The 18,242-nt window shown below is 38.7% G+C and overlaps 1 protein-coding gene and 1 pseudogene across 5 annotated transcripts in view; one reads left to right on the top strand and one right to left on the bottom strand.

Moving 5' to 3' along the window:
• SPATA6 (spermatogenesis associated 6) overlaps positions 1-18,242 on the top strand; it is a 159,423-nt gene that overhangs the window by 76,357 nt on the left and 64,824 nt on the right. For all 4 annotated transcript variants that reach the window (XM_017510099.2, XM_017510098.2, XM_017510097.2 and 1 more), the window contains one exon: positions 5,154-5,194. In XM_017510099.2, the coding sequence (XP_017365588.1) occupies positions 5,154-5,194 (41 nt within the window). The remainder of the gene's footprint in view (positions 1-5,153; positions 5,195-18,242) is intronic.
• LOC108290315 lies at positions 13,504-14,890 on the bottom strand (annotated as a pseudogene). Its single transcript, XR_001819525.1, has one exon. The product of XR_001819525.1 is annotated as a Y-box-binding protein 1-like (transcript).

The raw sequence follows: 18,242 nt of genomic DNA, 5'->3' as shown, positions 1-18,242 counted from the left end.
TCTGTAAATTACTTTGGGCAGTATGGCCATTTTCACGATACTGATTCTTCCTAACCATGAACATGGAATGTTTCTCCATCTGTTTGTGTCCTCTCCTATTTCGTTGCAAGGCTTTGTATAAGCTTTATCTAGTTATTTTGGTATTTGAAGAGAAAATCAAGGACATTATCCTGGCTTCTTTTTACGTTTTGCTTAGGAATTTAGTAAACATGTTAGACTGTCTCTCCTCTTAGTGAAACCTTCTCTACATTTGAAGATTCTTTTATGGGTCTCATTTCTATATAAAATTGTAATATTTTATGAACTTTCATTAATCCCTTATCAGATGATTAACTGTCACAGGGTAAAATAGAAATAACATGTCACATCCTAATAGGTCATTTCTTGAGTAGACAGTAGTAACTGGTAACATTTTAATATTTTCTGAATAAAATAACATGTAATCATCATCTAAAATCCTCATTAGAAAATACCTCATTCATTTCTGTTTGCTTTTAAACATATTCCTCTTGTTTGAATTTCTTATGGATGAAGAAGCCTGAGGTTTAAAGAAGGATATTAAGTTGTCCGAAGTCATACACACAAGATCTGATCTATTTCTTTTTTTCTTCCTACTTTCTAAATGATTATGCCCATGTCAGGTTTCTTTACCTTGAGGAAATTTTTCCTGATGGCCTTACCTTGAGAGATTACTGTCTGGTACAACTTTTAATATTATAATTGTTATACCATTTGGACTTAGTTTGTTCTTTATACTGCTGTTGTTCAACTTTGGTTATAACCTAACCAAAATAGATTGTAAGTACTTCACAACCAGGGACCATGACTTCATCTCCTTTATTTCTTACATTTGAAATATAGTTTGTGACTAATTGATGGTGAGGGTGATTAAATATGAACATTGGGAAACCCCAGATCAAAGTAATAGGTTAATTTGTAGAAATAAAATTATTAACTTGTGCAAATCAGAGTAAGTTTGTAAATGGTTTGTGGAATGCAGAAGCCATACAAGTGCTTTAACATACAGAAACTTTTAATATAATGATAGCTGCAAGGAAATACGTACTACTTACAGAAATTATTACCTTAATTTTCAAAGTTAACATATCCTTGTCCTTTTTTTTTTTTATGAGACAAGGTCTTGCTTTGTTACCAGGCTGGAGCACATGGTGTAACATGGCACTCCGCAGCCTCAACCTCCATGGCTCAAATGATCTTCCCACCTCGGCTTCCTTAGTAGCTGGAACTACAGGCATGCAGGCACCACTATGCCCAGCTAATTTTTATTTTTTGTTGTAGAGATTTGGTTTCACCATGATGCCCAGGTTGGTCTTGAACTCCTGAACTCAGGAGATCCTCTTGCCCTGGTCTCCCAAAGTGCTGGGATTACAGGTGTGAGGCACCGTGTCCAGATGTCCTTCTCATTCTTTCATTTTTGCCACTACTTGTGATCATGCTACATTGTTGTTAGCAATAGTTTCTATGCTCTCCTTTGACAACAGAGTATACCTATTTTCTAATCTATGTTTGTACCTGTTAAGCTACTGCTCTTCCTCAGCCAACCCTACTGACCTACCCTTCCTAGCCTCTGGTATCTATTATTCTACTTTATGTGACAATATTTTTAGCTTTCACATACGAGAACATGCAATATTTGTCTTTGTATGCCTGAATTATTTCACTTAAAATAATGATCCCCCAGTTCCATTCATGTTCCTGAAAATGACATGTATATTTCATCACCAGTAGACCAGCCCTACAAGATGTGATCAAGGGAACTCCAAACCTGAAAGGAAAGGAATGACATGTATCACTATGAAAATACAAAACTCAATGATAAGGCAAGCACACAAATAAGAAAGAGAAAGGACTCATGGCACAACCACAGATAACCACCAAACCACAATGACAAACAATGAAAGAAAAAGAAAGGACAAACGAATATATAAAACCACCAGAAAATAACAATATGGCAGGAATAAAACCACACATATCAATAATAAACTTGAATGTAAAACTAAAAATAGAACAACCATATAATCAACAATCTCACAACTGGATATCTATCCAAAGGAAAGGAAATAAGTATATTGAAGAGATATTGCCAGCACTACTCACAATAGCCAAAATGTGGAATCAACCTAAGTGTTCATCAGTAGATGAATGGATAAAGAAAATGTGGTACATGCAATGGAATAATAAAATAAGTAGGGCATAAAATGAATGATATCATGTGGGCAAAGGATATGAACAGACACTTTACAAAAGAAGTGGCTGGAAGAGAGGACTTAAATTGTTCCCAGCATAAATAAATGATAAATACGCAAAGTGATAAGACAACTTAACTACTCTCGTTTGATCATCATGCAATCCACATATGTAACAAATATCACAGATACCCAGTGAATATCTAAAATATTATGTATCAATTTTTTAAAAATCAGAACCATAAAATTCTACTTTCTCACTCAAATGTATCACTCAAAAGCATTCTGTGGTTCTATATTTTACCTTACCAAACCACCTTATCCAGAAAATAAATAAAGACCTACATTAGTTTGTATTCAGTAAATTCTTCAGCATCTTTTTATGGCAAAAAATATCTTCTAGGTGCCCTGAACCATACCAGAAATCAGCTGAAATATTAAAGTATTTTGTACAAGGCTAACTTCTCTACATAATGTAAGATTCAATTTACTTCAAATGCTTTTCAAAAATTAAAAATAAGAGTGAATCACAGTCCAACCCCTCTTCTGTACATGACTTTCTTTTTGATTGAGATCTGCTTTGGGAGAATTATTTTGTTCCTTTGGAGGTGTCATATTTCCTTGCTTTTCATTTTTCCTGTATCCTTACATTGATGTCCGAACATTTGATATGTCAGCTGTTTGTTCCAGTTTTTTGAATTTGCTTTTGTATGGGAGGACTTTTTCCTGAAGATGCATCTCTGTTACTGGTTGGGTAGGGCACTTTGGCCTTTTTCTGGGGGTATGCAGTGGTATAGTCTCTGTGATTTTTTTTTTTTGTAAACAGCATCAGTGGTATCTGAGATTTGTTCATTACCTTAGTGTGCAATTATTAGTGGAGGCTGTGTTCTAGTTTTGCTGAGGACTGGACACTAGGTAGTCTAGTCTTTGGGTCCCAGTGGTGGCAGTGGTGAGCTGACCATGCCTGTCCTTGGGCTCCACAGTGCTGTGTGCTGGCAGCAATGTTAGCTGGTCCTGGTGAACTGATTCATGGGCCTCTAGTTGGCTTACTCAGATGCTAATAGTAGCCATCATGGGCCAGGCAGAGATGGACAGGTTCTCAAACCCCTGGCTACCCTGTGTAATCAGTGTGGCATGGGTGATGACTGTGACAGTGGCAGGATGATCCTCTGAGTCCCAAGTAGTGCACACTGTTTTTGACAGTGGCTGAGGTTGTCTAGGTGGGCCAGTCTTCAGGCTTGAAGGTGGTGTGTACAGATAAATGCTGGCTCTGGTGGTAGTGGCTGTGGAAGCCTCACAATCATGGCACAAGGCAAGGAAGAGCAAATCACATCTTACATGGATGGCAGCAGGCAAAAGAGAGAGCTTGTGCGGGGGAGCTCTTCTTTTTAAAAATAATCACATTTTAAAAAGAAGAGGCCCAACCTTCTTTCCCTGTGGGGGAGTGTTCAGGTGCTATTAGTGGTGGACTGGGCTGGGCAGTCTTCTGGCCCTCAAACTATGTGCTCTGGCATGGGAGGAGGAGGGGCAGAGTTGGGCCTGTCTTGTTTGCCTCAGGCTCCCTGATGGTGTAAACAAGTGCTGGCTGTGGTAGGCAGGGGCAGAGTGGTCCCCTGGCCCCTGAGGGGGTGCTTGGGTTTTGGAAGTAGTATCTGTACTTCTGCCCTGCTACTTGGAGCTGGAGACAATGCTGCTGTCTGTGATAGTACCCTAGCTGGCAGGTGAGGAGCATGTACACCACTTGAACCTCGGCCCCAGTGGCACTCATGCCTCAGCCTCAATGCTGCTAGGCTTCAGGATAGTGTACAGTCTATGGGGGGAAGGGTTCTAGAATGGCATCTCATTTGTGCTGCAGTCCCAAAGAGTCAGTCATGTCTCTGACCTTGATATGGTTTGGCTGTGTCCCCACCCAAATGCCATCTTGAATTCCCATGTGTTGTGGCAGGGGCCTGGTGGGAGGCAATTGTATTATGGGGGCAAGTCTTTCCTGTGCTGTTTTCTTGTAATAGTGAATAAGTCTTATGAGATCTGATGATTTTAAAGGAGGAGTTCCCCTGCACAAGCTCTTTCTTTTTGCCTGCTGTCATCCATGTAAGACATGACTTGCACTTCCTTGCCTTCTGCCATGATTGTGAGGCTTTCACAGCTGCATGGAACTATAAGTCCAATTAAACCTTTTTCTTTTGTAAATTGCGCATTCTTGGGCATGTCTTTATCAGCAGTGTAAAAATGGACTAATAGAGCCCTACATCCAGTAGCTTGTGATAGCTTATTGCTAAGTCCTAGGAGCAGTAGCCTGTGCTTCTCTTGTACTTCAGCCTTGCTGCTACTGGGCTCCAGGACAGCTTGCAGTCTGTAAGGCAGGGAGTTCTGCAGTGGTACCTTGCTGTAGCTACTTAGGTCTCAGGGAATGTGAGGGACCCAGGGCAAGCTTCTCTCTTGGGCAGTGCTGTGGTACAGTCTCCCAGCAGCTCCTTATGTTAGTTTCAGGGCCCACAAGGGATGAAAGGCTCTTTAGTGGGCTGGGATTGCAGGGGTCTGTGGTGATAATGTGGACAGCTGAGAGTCTCTCACTTACTCTTTTTCTATATTGAGACGTATCGCTTGGGTACCAATCCTCGCTGAACAGGCCGTCTTGCTTCCTTCTCCTTCCTTGCTTTAGGTGTTGCCTGTCAATTTTCTTTTGAATTCCAGTATTCTCTCGGCTGATCTTTTCAGTGTGTGATTATCTACTCACTCTTTTGGTTTTTCTTAGTGGAGGAAGGGAGTACAAAATGCCCCTGATCAACTCTCTTGAAGGTGCAAGCTGATTGTCTCTGGTTCTTATTTTCTTTTCTGTCAGTATAACAGAAATTGTAATACTTAAAAGTTGATTCTTGAAAATTGATTCCTTTAAGTAATGAGTAAAGCCCCAAAACTTTAATTGTTTTGTACTTCCTTTTTCAGATCATTCTCATCTTGGCTGCTACCGACCCAAGGATTATAAGGTGTGTGGAATGAATTGTAGAATAATAATTATTCTGGCTTTCAGACAACAACATGAGTATATTACATATATGTATTTCAGGTAGGGATTATCAAATTCGTTTAGTAAAAAATGTAAAAACAATGATATATAATGTTATTTTGGTTACTTTGTCAAGCAGTACATTTAATGTCTTTCTAAAATTATTTTGTGGCATTTGGTTATTCTTTTGCATTAATTATTGAATATGTTAGTGTATGTTTATGTGTGTGCATGAGGGAGAGAAAACTGTTGTTATATTCAGTAATACCTTAGATGTTATATTTCCAAATTTCAGTCATTCACAGAGCACCCTCATAATTTTTGTAGTGCATATATTTTATGCTCTTTTCCTTAAATTCATTTTCTTTCTGTTTGTTTACTCACCATGATAAATGAAAATCCAGTATCACATGGTTTACATGTACAATAGCCTTAAAAATAAAGCAATGTTTCTAAATTTTGGCTAGATACTGTTTTGCTAAAGGCTCTGAAACATACTCTCCATTTCTTAAAATGAGAATCAATGATAGAGAGGTATAAGAGACATACCAGTAGCTAAAACTGAGGATTTTGTATTCAAAGGGAGTTGAAAAGATAATACATTTTTTCTGGTGATTCAGTATTATTTCATGTATGTTCATGTGCCATGTAAAATAATCTGTGTATCTTCTCAAATCATTTTGGATGCCATATTATTTCCCATATCACCTGTAGTCCACGTCCTACATTTTTGAGAAGAACTGTCTTACAGCTTATCTTTTCTGTCCCTAGGTGAAAGCATCTTGATGATAAGTGTTTTTATATGTGGGAAAACAAAACAAAAGAAAAACCAAAGCTTTTCTTAAAATATCATTGTTTATTAAACTGTTTTGTGTTACTGGTACTGAATACCATAATACTTTGTCATACTTTAACTGTGATAAAAGAAACACAGGAGAGTTACATAATGAGTCAAAGCACTGTTTAGGGACACAAATCTACCAGTGTCAGAATCATCTATGTGAAACTTCATAAAAATTTATGCTAAGCGTAGTAAATTGAAATTGCTGAGAATGAAGGCTGGAATTTTCTATTTTTACCAAGTTTCTGGGTGATTCTTATTTATCTCTTTTGCCACCTATCTAAAGATTCATAATTGAGAGCCACTGGTGTAGACTATGAATATAGCACTTAAATAGATAGGGCTGTCCCTGTATAGCAGGAGTCCTCAACCCCTAGGCCACAGAGGGGTAGTGGTCTGTGGTCTGTTAGGAACTGGGCCACACCACAGAACGTGAGTGGCAGGTGAGGGAGCATTATGGCCTGAGCCCACCTCCTGTCAGATCAGTGGCAGCATTAGATTTTCATAGGAGTGTGAACCCTATTGTGCTGTGCATATGAGGGATCTGTGTTGTGTGCTCCTTATGAGAATCTAACTAGTGGCTGATAATCTGAAGTAGAACAGTTTCATTCTGAAACCAAACATCTTCCCCCTACCCACCAGTTCATGGAAAAATTGTCTTCCACAAAACTAGTTCCTGCTGCTGAAAAAGTTGGGGATGCTACTGTATAGTGTTTATATAGAGAGTTGTTTCTTTTTTAAGGCTGTCACTAGAGGAGAGTGGACCTGGCATGATTAACCTAGTCCAGCCCCACCCTGACATTTAAAATTTATGCATCGTATACATTGGTCTTTGTTATACACACACATATACAATATGGAAAGGACCTACTGATCTTGCTTATTGATAATAATTGGTAGTACCTAGCATATTGTCTGACATATAGTAGTAATTCCTAACATATGTATATTGTGTAAGTGGATTATTAAGAGAAAACAAGTAAACCAAATCTACCAAATCTATACAAATACAGAATAAAGAGAAAGTACTAATCTGTATCCTAAGGTAGCTATAATCCTGCTGTAAGTTGGCTGGTTCATTTAAAGACAGATGTTAAGAACCCTCTCTTCCAAATGAATTCCACCAAAAGCTGCATTTCAACTACTTTAATTCCTTCCTACTCCCATCTCTGTATTTCTTAATATCAGGGCTTCCCTTGGAGGACAGTTGGTGAGAAGTTCACAGGATTATTTTTGTATTGAAGAGGTAGATTTTCATATAAATATATCTGCAGTATTAAACATGAAAATAAAAAAGGATTATTTTCATGTAGGCACATAGTAGTTAGTTAATAAATATTCAGGTAATAGAACACTATAGGATTTCTACATGGAAAAGAGCCATGAAGCCAGGAGTGCTCGCAGAACATTTTCTAGAAAAGTGGGACCTTGCATGAGTTCTTTGAATGTGTATACTTTGCATAGGCAAAAGAGTTCTTTCCTGAGCTTCTCACCTTTTCTTTTTTCTCCAGCTTTATTAAGGTATAATTGACAAAAATTTTAGATATTTATGGTACAACATGCTGTTTTCATATATGTATACGTTGTGGAATGATTAGATTAAGCTACTTAACATATTCATGTACTTATTTGTTGTGGTGAGTTTTATTTTCACTGTATTTTTTAAGGCTGTCATATACGTAAAGCATATGATACTTGATTTTCATTTATTATGGTGAGTTCTATTTTCACTCTATTTGTAAGGCTATCATGCATGTATGATACTGGATTTTCATTTATCTTGGTGAGTAAATAAATGAAGAGAAAATGAATTTAAGGAAAAGAACATAAAATATATGCAAATACTGCAAAAATAATGAGGGTGCTCTGTGAATGATTGAAGTTTGGAAATACTACCATGTAAGGTATTACTGAATGTAACAACTGATTTTTTCTCCTAAGACAAATTTGTCTTAGCAATTTTCAAGTATATAATATATTATTAGTTAAAATCATCATGCTGTAAAGTTGAGCTACAGAATTTTTCATCCTGTCTATCTGAAACTTTATACCCTTTGACCAACATCTCTGCATTCTTCTTATACTACAACAACTCTCTGGCAACCACCATTCTGTTTTCTGCTTCTATGAGTTTGGATTTTTAGATTCCACATGTGATATTGTTTGGCTCTGTGTCCCCACCCAAATCTCATCTTGAATTGTAATCCCCACGTGTCAAGAGATGGACAATTCCCACTTGCTGAGAGAGAGGTAATTGGATCATGGGGGCAGTTTTGCCCTTGCTGTTTTCCTGATAGTGAGTTCTCATGAGTTCTGATGGTTTTATAAGCAGTTTTTCCTGCTGTTGCATGCTCTCTCTTGCCTGTCACCATATAAGATGTGCCTGTTTCCCCTTCTGCCATGATTGTAAGTTTCCTGAGACTTCCCCAACCATGCAGAACTGTGGGTCAACGAAACCTGTTTTCTTTAAAAATTACCAGCCTTGGGTATGTCTTTATAGCAGTGTGGAAACAGACTAATATAACATATAAGCATGATTATGTGACATTTGTCTTTCTGTGCCTATCAAACTTTATGTCTTCCAGGTTCGTGCATGTTGTTGTATAATAAATGACGCGACTTTTTTCTTTTTAAAGGCTGAATAGTATACCATTGTATGTGTGTGTGCATACTACATTTTCTTTATCCATTTATCAGTTGATGGACAATTAGATTGATTCCATATGAGCTTACCACTTTCTTGAAATCCCTTGTGATGTGGTTTGGCTGTGTCGCCATCCAAATCTCAACTTGAATTACATCTCCCAGATTTCCCACATGTTGTGGGTGGAACCCAGGGGAAGATAATTGAATCATAGGGGCCAGTCTTTCCCGTGTTACTCTCGTGACAGTGAATAAGTCTCATGAGATCTGATGTGTTTATCACGGGTTTCCGCTTTTGCTTCTTCCTCATTTTTCTCTTTCCACCACCATGTAAGAAGTACCTTTCGCCTCCCACCATGATTCTGAGGACTCCCATGCCATGTGGGACTATAAGTCCAATTAAACCTCTCTTTCTTCCCAGTCTTGGGTAAGTCTTTATCAGCATTGTGAAAACTGACAAATATCCCTGCTAAATACAAATAAAAACCAGCACAAAATATTGTTCTTTCAATTTATTTCCCTAGAATTATAAGCTTGAAACCCATGTGATCTGCCTTTCAAGCTATTGTAGGCTATAGTTTTATTAAATATTTTGCCACTGCATTACAGCCATTTAAAATTTTCTATTTGAAAATAGCTGTTCCCATATGCCTGCTCCCAACTGATAAGCCAATGCATATATCAATTTCTGTTAAGGCTAGTACATTAAGATAACAATTTGTAAACTCATTGGGCTAATGCTATTTGGTATACCAATAAACCTCTAACTGTTGGAAGCTTAATATAATAGAAATTTAGTTTTTAATTACATAATAATTAATTTGAAGATACTTTGATCTGTATATACTATTTTCTTCATGCAGTGACCCATCTTATGGCTTTGGCTCACACTGTGGCATTGCTGTCTTTTTCACATGGTGGAAGATGATGGAAAATACAGAGAAGGCATATCTGTTACTTAAAAGCCTGGGCCTGGGATTGACACACCATTCTTGCCTACATTCTGTTGCCAATAGCTAATCACATTCTTTCACCTAGATGCAAAGATTGCTTCTTAGCAACAGTTCTACTCTGGAGGAGGGAAAGCTGAATTATGGTGGACAGCCAGCCATTTCTATCACACTTATAATACTCTGTTCCTTTTCCCTCCTAATATCTCTTTTTCCCTTTAAAAAAGATTATGTGGCTGACTATTATGCTGGAAATAGAAAATTAGCAAAAAAAGAAGTTATCTCTGCCCTCATGGATATTTCATGGTAGTGAAGGAGGAAGAAATGATAACAAAATCACAAACATTCGTATGTACTTGGAACTGTGATAAATATCATGAAGGACATATATAATGCTTTGACATTATATTACTAAGATGGGTTGACCTGGTTGAGGAGAATGGAAAAGATATTTTAAAGATGTTGAGCTTTGAAGATGAATAAGAGTTTACTCCGTGAAAGGGGGAGGGAAGAGCACATGCAAAAGAAAAGGGAAAATAGCATTTATTAAGGTTCTGTGGCTAAGCAACTAAAAGATTGATGTTGCTGGAAGTAAAGACATGAATATGTACTTGGTATAAATTGAGCTTGGAGAAGCAGGTAGGGATTAAGTCTTTTAGGCCATATTGGAAATTTTGGTAATTGTCCTAAGTACAATGGGAGCAAATGAAATGATTTTAAATAGCAAGGTAACATGGTTAGATTTATCCTTTGAAAATATTTCACTGAATTGCAGTATGGAAAATGAATTGCTCGGGGAAAAGAGCTGATGCTGGTAGACAAATTAGTAGCCTATTGAATAGTTGAGGTGAGAAATGATAGGTTAGATAGGGGCAGTAGTAATGGAGGGTGATAGTAATAGAGATATTAGACAGATATTTAGAATTCATGTTGGAATAGTAGACCTGAAAAACGGAAAAGATGTGCTGTGTGATGACGTTTTGGCCAGCGATGGACCACAAATAGTAGTTTTATAAGATTATATTATCTATTTTTTAATGTACTTTTTCTGTTTAGGTATGTTACACAAATCCTTATCATTTTGTTATAATTGTTTATAGCATTCAGTACAGTAATATGTTGTACAGGTTTATAGCCTAGGTACAGTAGGCTATATCATTATAGCCTAGGTGTGTAGTAGACTATACCATATAGATTTATGTAAGTATACTCTATGATGTTTGCATGGTGACAAAATTGCCTAGTGATGTATTTCTCAGAAGGTATCCCCATTGTTAAGCAATGCATGACTGTAATGTGTTCTCATAGAGAAAAATTTGATACTGTAAAGATGTTCTCTACCTAGAGTAATTTAAAAATTAGCAAGATCCCAATAAAAATATCTCTACTCTTTTTTTTTTTTAAATTCCAGGAGCTAGGCAAAAGTAGCCAGGAAGACCGAAATCAGAGAGTATTGAAAGGAACTTAGCTGTACAATGTTAAGAAAGCTTCTTAGATTTCTGACTTTCATAAGTCAGTGTTTGATGATACCATTTATTGATAAAGGAAAATGTACAAGGATTAGGTTGGAGTTCACAGAATTCTAACTACTTCTGCAAATACTTGTTTATCTTGTTTAGGCTTTGGAAAGTCTCTGGCAGTGGTTTTCAGCCCAGAAGCTTAAAAATAAACAGACCAGAGCATAAAAAGCAACCACATGGCACTTGTCCCATTCCGAAGGGAATTTACCTTTAAGAAGTTATTGAACTTTTGTTTCTAGCGGGTCAGATGAGAAGGAAAGTAGGCAGAAGGAAGAATAGAGGTCTGAGGGTGATGGAGGAACATAGCACAGGAGATAAAGAATAGTAGGATAAATGCTGTTTCTTTTAAATTCAGATGTGAAGGCATCTCAAAGGCAAATGGTTTTAACATTTTATATTTTTAATTTGCCTTGGCTAGCAAATCTTTTAAGGAAGCAATTTTTAGAATCAAATAATTTTTTTCATAGCATTTAGGAAATATGGACCATTGGATGTGTGGGATTTTGCTTCTTTCCATTCTAAGGTACCTTTCAAACAAACAGTTTAATTTATATAAAAAGTCTCCAAAGTTGCCACTGTAAATGTAAAATATCCTTGGTGAAATCATGCTGTTTAGATAAATAGTGTACAATTTAAAATTCTAGTATGAATACACCTAGGAAGCTTGACTATAACTTAGAGGAGAACATGAACCTAGACTGAAATAAATCCATGAGTTTGACAGTGTTGATCAAATATATTATTTGTGTGCAATTTTTCTTTGGGTCTCATGCTCATAGTTGGTAATTTCGAACTGAAGACTGGACAAATCCACAATTTTAGAAAGATGAAAGATTTGGAGGCAGTTTCTCCCAGAGAAAATTTCTCCCATGAAGAAAACAAACCAGCCAACCAACCTGAGGAACGTTTTCATGATATTTTGATAAGTGACCCAGGGCAAAGTTTTTACTGTAAGGATGTTGGTACAGTGAGAACAGCTGAACCTGTGAGTATTTGGGCTTGGCCTCAAAAATGGGTTTAGTAGCTTATGTCTGTTCACGTTTCTAGGAACTTTCTTTTACAGACTCCCCTTAAAAAGTGACAGATACATATTAGTATTGTTAGTAATGAGACAGATTTCTCCCTGGCATACAAATTTTCATGATCAGATAATTAATAGATTACTAAAAGTCTTACTGCATTTCTAAAAGACAAGGTAACTCAGTGATTGAGAGCTTAACCAAAGGAAATTGGAGCCGAGTCTCAATACTGAGACCCACTTCACCGTTACAGCCAGAGAGACCCCTGAAGAGAAGGGCTAAAAGAGGTCTCAGTAGAATTTGGTATTTCTAAGTTGAAGATCTTAGCTGTGGAAGCGAAAGTGCCTATTGGATCTTAGTAGACTTCTAGGATTGTCAACTGCCAACTGGTGAAAAGTGTACCACAAAAACTGAATAATCTGTTGATATCAAGCAAAGCTGAGTTTATGACATAATACCGTATGGGAGAGCACCACCTTGACAGTGTTAGTGTTGTCTCTGGGAGAGGAATGTTAATGGCTGATATTTATGTGGTTTTGGGAACTAGCCTTGAGTGTCATAAGAGATCTTTCAGTGTGGGAATCTTGTAGGCAAAGTTTGTGATATAAAAGTTTAGGATTAATAGAATAAAGGTCTGTGTCTTAAAGTCTTGACAAGTAAACACTATTTTGATAAGGAAGGGATTTGTTCAGTTGAGTGATCTGTTGACCTGAGAAGTGAACTTTTTGACCGGATTCAGAATCTGTTGTTTTGAGAAGAAAGCTGATTGATGATTGAGCAGTCTGTTGTTCAGGTAAATGATTTATGGGAAGGTCTTGAAGAAAATAATGAAGTTATTTACTGGTTTATAGCTTCATTTTCCTGGGCAAGAATTGAGGAACTCATGAGAATGTGATGTTGAAGTAGGTAGGCCTTAGATCTTTGTTCTGATAGTTAAGCCATATGAATGCAGATGGTCTCAGTTCTTATGGCTCACTGAAGTTATATGTTTTTTCATTAATGTGTTATACATTGTTTTTTTAGACATGTTTCTAGAAACCTTATGGCTTGTTCCTATTGTAAGTGGACTTTTTTTTTTTTTTTTTTTTTTAATTGGTTTTTTTTTTTTTTTTTTTTTGTTGTTTTACTGATATATAGGTTTGGAATTGATTTTTGTATTACAATCTTGTCATAGATGTTCTTGGATTTTTTTTTTATAGAGGTATTGTGGGAGGTACCCTGGGGAAGTTAATTGAATCTTGGGGACCAGTCTTTCCCATGCTATTCTCCTAATAGTAGATAAATGTCAAGAGATCTGATAGTTTTTTTTTAATTAGTATTATTTAAGACCTTTATTAACAGGTGCTTGCAGTTTGTTGACTTTTTTGAAAAAATCAAGTTGTAAACTTTTATTACAAATTAAAAATGAAGTTCTTAAAAATCTCAACTTGACCAGATATGAAACAATTTAAAAACCTTTAAAGGCATATTGAGAAAAACCAGGCTTTTATTAAAAAACACGTTTGTTATTACCAAAAAGAGACATCTTTAGGTAAAAATAATAAAAACCCCATGCTGCATAGATAATGCAGATAGTTCTATTTATCTGGTCAACGGGCAAAAGCCAGCACTTAAGGTCTTCAGCTCCAATCTTTTGTTCATTTCTTATTGCTGGAATTTCTTATTTCTTCTTGTTGGATGACTAAACCGGATGATGGTAGAGATGGTAAGCCGGCATTTACTCAGCCCCGCCCTGCTCAGCCTCGGGAGCGGACGAATTCTCAGCTGGTGGATCGGCTGCTTTTGTCTCTTTGCCATCTTGTGGTTTAGGGTTTTCTGGGCGTCTGCGTCGGTAATTGAAGTTGCGGCGGTACCGACGTTGAGGTGGCTGCTGACCTTGGGTCTCATCTCCTTGATTTTCTTTATCTTCTTCATTGCCGTCCTCTCTAGGCTGTCTTTGGCGAGGAGGGCCCCTGCGGAATCATGGTCTATATCCCCGATACATATTCTGCCTCACTGGTCTACCTTGTTCTCCTGCACCCTGGTTGTCAGCACCCTCCATCACTTCTCCCTGCACAGGAGGGTTGGAATATTGTGGTCGACGCCCATAGGGTCTCCGCATGTAGTAAGGTGGGAACCTTCACCTGCGGTAGGGCCGGCGTTGTTGGGCCTGGCCTTTGGGAGCACTGTCTGATCCTTCGTTCTTTTCCCCACTCTCACTATTCTGGTAATTTTGCTGGTAATTGCGTGGAGGACCCCTACGACGTGGATAGCGTCTATAATGGTTATAGTCTGCTGCGTATTTACTGCCTTGAACTGGAATGCCACCAGGACCTGTAACATTTGCTGCCTCCGCACCCTTTTCTCCTTCAACAACATCAAACTCCACAGTCTCTCCATCTCCTACACTGCGAAGGAACTTCCTGGGGTTATTCTTCTTTATGGCAGTCTGGTGTACAAATACATCTTCCTTGGTGTCATTCCTGTTGATGAAACCATATCCGTTCCTTACATTGAACCATTTTACTGTTCCCAAAACCTTCGTTGCGATGATCTTTTTGTCCCCGCCGGCAGGCGCCGCCGATGTGAGGCCACCTGGGCCACCGCTCCCTGCGCCGCTGCCCGTAGTGCCGGGCTTGGTGTCGGCGGCGCTGAGGGCGGGGGTGGCGGGGGGGGGGGCAGCTGCTGGGTCTCGGCCTCGCTGCTCATGGTTGCGGTGATGGTGACTGGGGCCGGCTGCGGCAGCTATTGCTCCTCCCGGGATGTGATGGTAACTAGGCCGGCGGCGGCGGTGGGGCTGCTTAGGGCTCTCTCGATCTGATAGGTTTATCAGGGGTTTCTGCTTTTACTTCTTTCTCATTCTCTCTTGCTGCTGCCATGTAAGAAGTGCCTTTCACTCTCATCCATGAGTGTGAAACCTCCCCAGACATGTTGAACTGTAAGTCAAATTAAACCTCCTCTTTTCCCAGTCTCCTGTATGTCTTTATCAGCAGTGTGAAAATGGATTAATACAGCAAATAGGTACCAGTAGAGTGGGGTGTTGCTGAAAAGATACCCAGAAATGTGGAAGCAGCTTTGGAATTGGGTAACAAACAGGTTGAAACAGTTTGGAAGGCTCAGAAGAAGACAGGAAAATGTGGGAAAGTTTGGAACTTCCTAGTTATGTGTTGAATGGCTTTGACCAAACTGATAGCGACATGGACAGTAAAATCCTGGCTGAGATGGTCTCAGATGGCGATGAGGAGCTTTGGGAACTGGAGTAAAGGTGACTCTTGTTAGGTTTTCGCAAAGAGACTGGCAGCATTTTGCTCCTGCCCTAGAGATCTGTGGGACTTTGAACCTGAGAAAGATGATTTAAGGTATCTGGCAGAAGACATTTCTAAGCAGCAAAGCATTCAAGATGTGACTCGGGTGCTGTTACAAGCATTCAGTTTTATGTGGGAAGCAGAGCATAAAAGTTTGAAAAATTTGCATCCTGACATTGTGATAGAAAAGAGAAACCTATTTTCTGAGGAGAAATTCAATCCAGCTGCAGAAATTTGCATAAATAGCAAGGAGCCTAATGTTAATCCCCAATACCATGGGGAAAATGTCTCCAGGCCATGTCAGAGACCTTCATGGCAACCCCTCCCAATCACAGGCCTGGAGGCCCAGAAAGAAAAAGTGGTTTTATGGGCTGGGCCCAGGGTCCCTGTGCTGCATGTAGCCTAGCGACTTGGTTCCTCGTGTCTCAGTCACTCCAGCCATGGCTAAAGGGGCTAGTGTACAGCCCGGGCTGTGGCTTAAGAGGGTGGAAGCCCCAAGTCTTGACAGCTTCCCTGTGGTGTGAGCCTTAGAGTGCACAGAAGTAAAGAATTGAGGTTTGGGAACCTCCACCTAGATTTCAGAAGATGTATGGAAATGCCTGGATGCCCAGGCAGAAGTTTGTTGCAGGGGTGGGGCCCTCATGGAGACACTCTGGTAGGGCAGTGTGAAAGGGAAATAAGAATCAGAGCCCCCACACAGAGTCCCTACTGGGGCACTGTCTAGTGGAACTGTGAGAAGAGAGCCATTGTCCTCCAGACCCCAGAATGGTAAATCTACTGACAGCTTGCACCATGCACCCTGGAAAAGCCACAGACACAACACCAGTCTGTGAAAGCAGCAGGAGGGAGGCTGTACCCTGCAAAACCACAGGGGCGGAGCTGCCCAAGACCATGGGATCTTGCATCAGTGTGAGCTGGGTGTGAGATATGGAGTCAAAGATCATTTTGGTGCTTTCAGATTTGACTGCCCTGCTGGATTTCAGACTTGCATGTATCTTGTGACCCCTTTGTTTTGGCCAATTTCTCTCATTTGAAACAGCTGTATCTACATAATACCTGTACCCCAATTGTGTCTAGGAAGTAACTGGCTTGCTCTTGGTTTTACAGGCTCATAGGTGGAAAGGACGTGCCTTGTCTCAGATAAGACTTTGGACTATGGACTTTGGATTAATGCTGAAATGAGTTAAAACTTTGGGGGACTGTTGGGAAGGCATGATTGGTTTTGAAATATGAGAACATGATATTTAGAGGTGCCAGGGGTGGAATGGTATGGTTTGGCTGTGTTCCCATCTGAATCTCCACTTGAATTGTATCTCCCAGTATTGTGTTGTGGGAGGACCTGTGGGGTGGTAATTGAATCATGGGGGCTAGTCTTTCCCATGCCATTCTCATGATAGTAAATAAATGTCATGAGATCTGAAAGGTTTATCAGGGGGTTCTACTTATGCTTCTTCTTCATTCTCTCTTGCTTCCACCATGTAACAAGTATCTTTCACACTCAGCCATAATTGTGAAACCTCAGCCATGTGGAACTGTAAGTATAATAAAACCTTCTTTTCTTCCCAGTCTTGTGTATGCCTTTATCAGCAGCATAAAAATGGACTATTCGAAATACCCTCTTATTACAGTGACAGTGAAGCTTCAGGTTCTAGATGGCACAGTTATAATTTGTTTAGCATGTTTTATCAGCATGAGTCCTTGTGCAATTTTGTATAATTTCTCTTGCTAAACTGTATTACCATATACTGGAAGAAAAATGAACCTTTGTTATGTGAAGCCGCTGATTTTCAAACTTAACTTCCTACTGCAGTATTGCCTAACATGGTGTACTGTAGACTAATGTAGTGTATATTCTTGTCTTCGATAGGAACATCTATAAATTTCCACACTCGTAAATATTATTTGCAGTAGAGTTTTGTTAGCTATGCTTTAGCAAGTTAAGGAAGTTCTCTTGAAATTCCTTGTTTGACTAGCATATATATATATTTAATAATGAATGGATATTGAATATTATCAAGTGCTTTTTCCAGCATTTGTTGAGATGATAATTTTTTTTCTGATGAATTGATAGATTTTATGATAATCTATCCTTGTATTACATGAATAAACCACCTTGTCATGTTGTGTTTAGTTTATTCTTTAGTATTACTGAATTAAATTTATTAATATTTTAGATACGATTTTTCCATATATGGCAACAACTGAGGGTGGCCTGTAATTATCCTTTCTTGTACTGTCCTTGAGTGGCTTGGTAGCATCTTGGTAATCACATTATAACTTTAGTTGGGAATGTTTTCTTTCTTTCTCAGAAAGTTTATCAGTATTTTTCTTGGCTCTGTGTATTGGATTATTGGTAAATTGTATTGTGAGCTCATCCTTTTTGGGACTTTTGTTACAAAAATCCTGTTACTTACTCATACAATAGGATATTCACCCATAAAAGTGCATTAAAAACTTTACCCAAATGCATATAAGCATGAATTAAAAATCCTTCATCAACTATAACACATTCACTGACACTAGCCATACTATTTAGACCTTTTCCACATGGATATTGACCCTTACCAAAAATCCTTAATATTCCATAGTACATAAAATCGTTCCCTGGACACAGCGCATCCCAGTCAAAAAACTCCTCGTCAACATGGATATCCCCAGTTTTTGGTCTCTTAATCTGCCACCCTACGAGAAATCATTATCCTGCTCAGACGTGTTACCCTCCTTGTTCTGAGCTCATAACACTTGGGGGTAAGTGTGATGAAACTATACCT

Source organism: Cebus imitator, unplaced genomic scaffold (genome assembly GCF_001604975.1).
Source record: "Cebus imitator isolate Cc_AM_T3 unplaced genomic scaffold, Cebus_imitator-1.0 Scaffold430, whole genome shotgun sequence".
In the NCBI taxonomy this organism is placed as follows: domain Eukaryota; kingdom Metazoa; phylum Chordata; class Mammalia; order Primates; family Cebidae; genus Cebus; species Cebus imitator.
The sequence above is the reverse complement of the archived record's forward strand: the minus strand, read 5'-3'. Positions and strand labels throughout refer to the sequence as shown.